This window comes from Populus euphratica, unplaced genomic scaffold (assembly GCF_000495115.2).
Source record: "Populus euphratica unplaced genomic scaffold, PopEup_1.0 scaffold523.1, whole genome shotgun sequence".
In the NCBI taxonomy this organism is placed as follows: domain Eukaryota; kingdom Viridiplantae; phylum Streptophyta; class Magnoliopsida; order Malpighiales; family Salicaceae; genus Populus; species Populus euphratica.
In genome coordinates this window covers 107,443-115,766 of record NW_011500402.1, presented here as the reverse complement: position 1 = coordinate 115,766, position 8,324 = coordinate 107,443, and the positions used below count along the sequence as shown (strand labels likewise).

Below are 8,324 nucleotides of genomic sequence, written 5' to 3'. Positions count from 1 at the left end.
AATCGGTTTAATCGGTTTTTTTTTTCGGTTCGGTTTTTTCGGTTATTTTTTTTCCGGTTTTCTCGGTTTAATCGGTTTTTCGGTTTTTTTGCTCACCCCTAATTAAGCTCCACATTGTGGAAGTTTGTTACTGTTAATGTTGTTTAATCAAAACGAAGATGAATCAATATGTCTATTGCTGACTTATCTGTTATGGATGCCATTAGATTAGAGTCAACATGTATATTTTTTGAAATCAGCATCTTTCAAGTACCAACATAATTGTTTCTTGTGAAAACTTGCCCCTTAATTCTGGCCAATCAACATAACAAATGATTTCATGTATTTACATTGTCACAATTCCATCATAGATATTGAGAGACCTGCTATAACGTCACTCACCTGATGAGTATGACTAATGTTGGCATTGGCCGACAACTATCACTTTTAACTATCACTCAATGCCAGCTACCATCACTTTCTGCTATCACTACATAAAGAAAGAGATTCTATACACTTTCAGCACCTGTGATTTTGGAGATTTGTTTATGAAGTTTGAAGTTGGAGTGGCTTAGGTGGTATTTGCAGAGACTTAGGGCACCATGGGCCCAGAGTTGGTTAGAAGATTGGGAATCAGAAAAGACAAGGTGTCAGGAACTCATTGTTATGAGTAAAAAGCGAGAGCTTCTAGCCCTGGAAATTTGATGTTATTGTTATTGTAAGCAAGAAAAGAGATAGAATATATGCCAAAACGTCACACCTCACTACTTTCATGCATAAATGTATACACAATTTCATGTGTCTGCATGTTCAGGCAAGTGTGCACACATGCATGTTTTCATCTAGCATCCATCTGAAACTAATCTGCTGGTTCAGGCTGTATCTTGGAATGCGAATGAAAAACTAGGATTGTAAATATGGATTTCAGCTTTCTTTATTTGGTCAGCATGTGCAATCTACTTATAATTTGATTGATTACCACCCTTTGTTTGCTTATAATATTTAATTATGCCATGCAGAATGTCTTTCCCTACCTTCAATTCCTAAGGGTAAATGGTACTGCAAATATTGCCTGAATACTTTTGAGAAAGAAAAATTTGTGGAGCGGAATGCCAATGCAATAGCAGCTGGAAGGGTTGCAGGAACTGATCCAATAGAACAAATAACCAGGCGATGCATTCGTATTGTCAAAACTTTTGAGGCTGAAGTTGGTGGATGTGTTTTCTGCAGGTTGAGTTAATTGGTCCTACTATCTAGAATATGGTTGAACCTTTGGTCTGTTTGTCTTGTCTGTAAGAGTTTGGGTGTTTGGTTGCTATGTTTAGCACTGATCTGTGCAGTTCTCTCTCGCCTTTTCCTATTGTAATTTTTTAACATATTTTTAACCTTTGCAGAGGTCATGATTTTGAAAGAACTTTTGGTCCTCGCACTGTGATTATCTGTGATCAGGTATGTTCTGCAAATCAAAACACTGCATATATGTAGTTTAAAAACAATTGGCCTCTACTTCTGTATTTTGTTATTTGTGTTTTTTATTTCAGGTTTGCATTAATATGTGCTTGATTTCTGCAGTGTGAGAAGGAGTTCCATGTTGGCTGTTTAAAGGAACATCAGATGCAAGATCTGAAGGCAATATGTGTTCTTATCCCTCAAAATCAAGTTTTTATTCAATGAAAAAAATGTTGACTTGAATTGTTCAACAGGAGTTGCCAACGGGAAAGTGGTTCTGTTGCACTGGATGTGAAAGAATTCATTCTGCTTTGCAGAAATTGGTTATCCGTGGGGAAGAGAAGCTTCCTGATTCTTCCCTGAATTTTATAAAGAAGAAGCACGAGGAAAGTGCCTCAGAAAGTGGTGGTGGTGATGATATAAGATGGAGGCTTCTTAGTAAGAAAACAGATCCTTCTGATGTTACTGAATCCCTACTGTCTGAGGCTGTTTCCATTTTCCATGTGAGTCCTGTGTTGAGAATAATCCTGGATGTTAATAATTGTGCCAGAAACATTTTGCTCTTCACTGTGTTGACTTTCACATAGCACTTTCCTTTATTTTTGTGGAATGCTGCTTAAGGTCTACAACTGCAGTTGCAGTTTTAGTTCTGTTCAATTTTAATTACTCTTCTGTCCATTCCTTGTAATGAATAAGGAGGAAGTTTTGTTGCTACTAAGCACTAATTTTTTTTTTTCCTGGACCTCAGGAGCGCTTTGCTCCAATAACTGTGGATAAGTCCAAACGGAAACGTGATGACCATGACTTCATTCCGTCCATGGTTAAAGGGTAAGCAGTTCTGCATACTTTGTGGGTGCAAAAAGTACATGTATATATATTATACACTTTTTGTTATTATGTAAAATGTTCGAACTCTATAGTGTCTTTCTGCATGGTTATTTCTAGTTGTGCCAAATCATTCTCGAGTGACTGACTAAGTTAATTGTTTTGGCAGCGGGGACATGAAAGGGCAGGATCTAGGTGGCATGTACTGTGCTGTATTGCTGGTTAAGTAAGAATTATCGATGAACCTTACCTACATTATTTTGTAGAACATCCAATTTTACACACTGAGAAATTTTACATGCCATGCAGCCATGAGGTAGTGTCAGCGGCAGTCATGAGAATTTTTGGCCAGGAACTGGCTGAGCTGCCTATAGTTGCAACAAGTAGCAAATCGCAAGGACAGGTGACAGGCACTATGGACACTTTATTTTACCATAGATGTGTTGATGAACTTGTATTTTGTTTGTACCGGTGCCTAATTAATTTTTATACAAGGAGAAGACTGTACCGACTGAAAAACATGTATTCTCTCTCTATCTGCAGGGTTATTTTCAGACATTGTTTACTTGTATTGAAAAGCTACTCGGGTTTCTCAATGTGAAGAATCTTGTACTTCCTGCAGCTGAAGAAGTTGAATCTATTTGGACAAACAAATTTGGGTTTAGCACGATAACTCAAGATGAGGTACGGGTGTGTTTATGCTTTATGCATGCATGCCTGCGTGTGCACCCACTCTCATGATGCGCCTTATGTATTATTGACAAATGCTTATGTTGTTGTATTGCAGCTAATGGAATACAGGAAAAGGTATCAGATAATGGAGTTTCAAGGGTCACTAATGCTGCAAAAGCCGGTTCCCAAGTGCCGAGTTGTCGGTAAATCAGAAGGCGGCTGAATGTCAGGGTGCTTTTAGTTGATGACAACAATTTTTTTGACGGACTTTCCCTTCTGTACAGGATCTTTATTAGGCATCTGTGTACAGTAAAAAATAACTCAAGATATTCTCATAGTTGGAGCAGCTCATAGGCTGTTATAATTCTTTTTGTAGGATTAAACAGAAAGGGAAAAAAAGAGGGGGGGATTTTAGAAAGTTGATTAGATATACAGAAGTACGGAGCAGCTTGCGTGCGTGTCCAAAATTTTGAAGGATCTAAAAATTGATTTCAGAAGCAGAAGCTGCTTTTGTTACTTTCAAATAATTTTGTTTCAAGCTTTGTGTTGGGGCAACCGCGTTGCTATAATTGGGTAGCCAGAGCTGTTAGGCTTTCTTATTGTCCAAAATGTAGTGCTAGTAATCCTCCTTTTGCATAAAATTGAACATGAAAATAGTCTCCCAGATGTGAAGTACAAATAGATAAAAACGAAAGTAGCAATCCAACCGTTCTCTCTCTTTTTTATAACATTTGAATTATTTTGAATTAGTTATTATAATATATTTGGGTTTGTTTTTCTATAAGATTATCATAATATTAAATAAATATTATGGTATTTTGTTTGTGTTTGATTTTATAAATATATATTCTTGTTATAATACAATTAAATAAAAAAATATATATTTTTTTTAAAAAATGAATAAAATTATTAAATTAAATGGAGTTTTGGTTTGCATGTTTAATGGATTAAGTTATGATGTTTGGGACAATAATTTAATATGTTATCTTAATATTAAAAAGAATTTTTTTAAAGTAAAATTATAGTTATTAAACCCAATTCAAGGGTGACTTAATCAAGAAGTCAGGTTTTGGGTTACACGGGTTGAACTGGGTCAACCTTGAAAAATTACAAAAAAAATATTTGAAATTTTAATATTTTATATAAAAAAATTTAAAAATGATCCATGCGAATATAATGATTAGTACTTAAAAGTGTATTTTTATTAAAGTTTTATATTATCATTTTACACTTGAAGTATCAATAGCTCCTTAACTAGAACATGTTTTATAATATGTCTAATAATATATGATACATTTAATTCATGGTAAATATTCATTATAAATGAAGGCCTATTATATAAATCAAAGAATTGATTAATGAGTTTAACTACTGAAATTAAAAAGACAAAAACAGGATTAAGCTTAGAAAAGAGATATTGGTTCAGTCTAAACTAAAACATCATTTGGTTATTGGATCATAATTGGAGTTATGGAACTTGGATTTAGGTCTGATTTATATGTATGAAAAGCTAAGATATAAGTCTAAAACTTTTATGAAGAGTCCAAGATTTAAAAGTGTCATTTTCGAGTTTAAATGGTAACAACAACGGAGAAGTTGGAAACTGTCCTGCAACCTAGATACTATTCAATGTTCAACTCATATTTTGAGTTTTAAAAGTCTAAATACACTGATTTTTTTATTTATTGAAAATCTAAGACAATTTTTTAGAACTTTCATGAAGACTATCTGTTTAAATTCTGATGTTAGCAATGACGTTTTATTCACAGAAGAAGATAAGTATTGTCACAAAGTCAAGAGGTGGGCATCCACTCAACAATTAGTCATCAAATCAATAGTTTTGAATTTTGACCTATGAAAGGAAGCATTTGTCATGCATTTAGACATCTTGGTTTTCAAATCAAGATCATATTCTTATTCTCTCTCTTTATATTTTTGTGATGCTTAAGTTTTGCTTTCATTAATATCTTGTTTATGTCATTCATTTCCTTTATTATACTTATATAATCATGTTCTCCTCTTATTTATTTATGTTTATCTTCTTCATTATATTTAGCTAAGTTTATTATATTAAGGTGAAAAGGTTTCACTGATGGTGTTAGAATAAATATAATATAAACTTAATATGTGGACGTAAAACCAAGGGAAGATGTGAGCCACAATCACAACTGCGATTTGAGTCTTAGCTTGTAAAAATTTGTGGCCTTACTTATTAAATGATTAATCTATATTTGTGTTGTATAACACTTGGTACAACAAATGCTTGACACTTTTATAGCCAACTGTATAGTATAACCTACACCTATGCTATGAAAAGAATTTAATTTGTTGTTAACACAAGTTAGCATCATGTATTCCTAATAATATTTAAAAGTTTGGTGTTAATTAAATAACATATAAGATGTAAAATTAATATGAAGATGAAAATGACAAAAATAGTTGTCAAGGTTAGAGAATTTACTAATAATCTTTCAAATAAGTATAATATAAACTCTTTTTATTACTCAACTGAAAATCACACACAAAAAAAGGTTCTAATTGGATGATTTGTCATTAATAGCTCATTATAAATTATTAACATGATTATATTAATTATCTTATTTAAGTAACACCAAACTTTTAAACATTGTTAGCAATTCATGATGCTAACTTATGTTAACAAAAAATCAGGTTCCTTTCATAGCACAAGTGTAAGTTATACCATACGGTTGGCTATGAAAGTGTCAAATATTTTTTGTACCAAGTATTATACAACACAAATTTAGATTAACTATTTAACAAGTAAGGTATTGAGAATTAATAAGATAAAAATAGTAATACACATTAATAACAAGTTGTTTAGGATATAAGTATTGAAGTCCATATTGAATTTATATTGTACTTATCTTAACATCATTATTGAAACCTTTTCACCTTAGTATAATAAACTTAGCTAAACATAATGAAGAAGAGAAACATAAATAAACAAAAGAAGAACATAAGTATAGTAAAGGAAATGAAAGGCATAAACAAGAGATTAATGAAAACAAAACTTAAGCATTACAAAAATATAAGGAAAGAGAGCAAGAATATGATCATGATCTGAAAACCAAGATGCCTAAATGCATGAAAAATACCTCCTTTTATATGCCAAAATTTAGAACTATTGATTTGATAACTAATTGTTAAGTGGGTGGTCACATCTTGACTTTGGTAACAATCCTTATCTTCTTGTCTGTACAAAACGTCATTGCTAACATTAAAATTTGAACAAATAGTTTTCATGAAAATTTTAGAAAATTATCTCAGCTTTCTAATAAAAAAAATTGGTGCATTTGGACTACTAAAACTCGAGATATGGGTTGAATAATGAACAGTGTTAGGATTGCATGATAGATTCAAACTTCTCCTTATGGGCTAGGTCGGGTTCGTCCCATCTACTATAGGCTGGGCTGATGTCCCAACCCACGCTACATTTTTACAGCAGAACGTGAAATCATGTTCTGCATGCAAAGATACAGGTGAAGGGCATAAGTACATAACCGGTGGGGAGGAGGCTAACCTCAAGCGGCAGAGCTGACGGTGGTTCGCGATGTCCAGCAGTGTTGCAGAGGAGCTGATGGTGGCAGAGGCGGCGATTGCTTCTTTCTCTTCCCCCTGTTTCTTTCTCCTTTTCTCTTCTTCTTTATTCTTCTATATTTTCCCTTCCCTCCTCCTTTTCTGTTACTCTTCTTCTCTCTTGGTTCGTTCCCTCTTGTTTTCTCTCTTTCTTGGTCCTTCTCCCCCCCCCCCCTTTTTTCTGGTGGTCGGCCTCCTTGTTTTGATAGGTGAAAAATAGGGGAGCAAGTGGATGGGGGCGACCACTATGTTGTTGCCCCACCACTGTGCGTCCACACACATGGAAAGCGGTGCTGGTGTTTTTTTGAAGGTGTCAGCTGGAAAGATTAAGGGTGGTGACAGAGGAAGGAAGAAAAAATCAGCCTTTTCCCCTATTTCGCATGTCCAGGGGAAGAAGATGATGATGCCATTCAAAACGGCACCGTTTTGAGTTTTTTTTTTTTTGTAAACAGTGCATGAAACGACATCATTTTAGTCAAAACACGCCATTTCATTTAAATGAAAGGCGGTAAAAACATGTTAAGTTTCAATTTGATCCTTAATTTGTAATTTTTTCAATCAAGTCTTACATTGCAATTTTGATTTAAAAATTAATGCAATTGCATCTCTGCTAAAAACTCAACAGCGGCTTTATAATTGGCTGCCTTTTTCACTTTGATCCTTGGTCTTGATATTGTGTAATTTAACTTTCAATTGAGCAATAAACTTCTAATTTCTTCAATTGGGCCCCTGACTGGTTTTAATTTCAACCCTTTTACTTACACGCCTTTTCCATTTTGGTTCTTAGTTTTGAATTTCTTTAATTAAGTCCCTAATTGGCCATCAAACTTCAATATTTATGCAATTAAGCTCTTAATTTGATCAAATTAACTTCCAAAAATTATAATTTGACCTAGAACTTTAATTTTTTCCGATTAAAGCCTAAATTGACCCCAAAATCAATTTTTCTTGCAATCAAACTCTCCATAAATTCAATTAAACCTTTAATAAAATTTAATTGAGTCCATAAAAATTTGATTTTGAACTTTTCTTACTCAAATTGAATTCTCTTTGTCAATAGTGCTGTTATCAGTTAATAAAATACTACAAATTTTAATCTTTGTATTTTTTAACCTCTTCAACTAATTTTTAATCATTTTTAGGGTGGGCTGACATCATTTTTCACTGTTTATATTTTTTTGATTTTTTATATTTTATTATTTTTTACGGGGGGCCTAAAAATAGGTTTTGACAGTTGCCCTCCTCTTTATGGTGCTTACGAAGCAAGGATTTTATGTAGTAAGGATTGTAAAAAAAGAGTTTTTCTCAAAGCATGGTTGACTAGAAACCTCAACTGAGCACAAAGTCCTATATGTGGTTAGGCTAAACTGAGATCCTTTTCGCCGATCTCCTTTAACCAGAACCAAAACTCTATGTATGGTTAGGATAGACTGAGATTTTTGTCTCTAATTCCCTCTAACCAGAACCAAAATCCTATGTGTGGTTAGGATAGATAGACTAAGACTCTTTTCGCCAATCCCCTCTAACTAGAACCAAAATCCGGTATGGTTGGGCTAAACTGAGATTCCTTTTGCTTGTTTAGGTTGACTTGGTTCTTTCTTTTCCCTTTTTAAAGCTACTGCATTTTTTTTTAGCATTTTTTTAGGATTTTGTTTTATTATTTTTTATGGTTTTTCTTCTTTGAAATTAGTCTCCGATTCATGAGAAGATTTCAAGACCAATCTTTCCTATTAGGGTTAACTATTTTCTCTAAAATGTGTTTGATCTCCCTATTAGCAAGCTCTACTTGTCCACTTGTTTGA

At 33.5% G+C, this 8,324-nt stretch overlaps 1 protein-coding gene across 1 annotated transcript in view; it reads left to right on the top strand.

Moving 5' to 3' along the window:
• LOC105114439 (Acyl-CoA N-acyltransferase with RING/FYVE/PHD-type zinc finger domain-containing protein) overlaps positions 1-3,449 on the top strand; it is an 8,661-nt gene extending 5,212 nt beyond the window's left edge. Inside the window, exons 10-18 of the mRNA XM_011010984.1 lie at positions 999-1,209; positions 1,374-1,428; positions 1,552-1,608; positions 1,683-1,931; positions 2,177-2,256; positions 2,423-2,479; positions 2,563-2,656; positions 2,797-2,937; positions 3,041-3,449. Of these exons, the coding sequence (XP_011009286.1) occupies positions 999-1,209; positions 1,374-1,428; positions 1,552-1,608; positions 1,683-1,931; positions 2,177-2,256; positions 2,423-2,479; positions 2,563-2,656; positions 2,797-2,937; positions 3,041-3,148 (1,052 nt within the window). The 3' untranslated portion in view covers positions 3,149-3,449. The remainder of the gene's footprint in view (positions 1-998; positions 1,210-1,373; positions 1,429-1,551; positions 1,609-1,682; positions 1,932-2,176; positions 2,257-2,422; positions 2,480-2,562; positions 2,657-2,796; positions 2,938-3,040) is intronic.
• Positions 3,450-8,324: the final 4,875 nt, after the last annotated feature.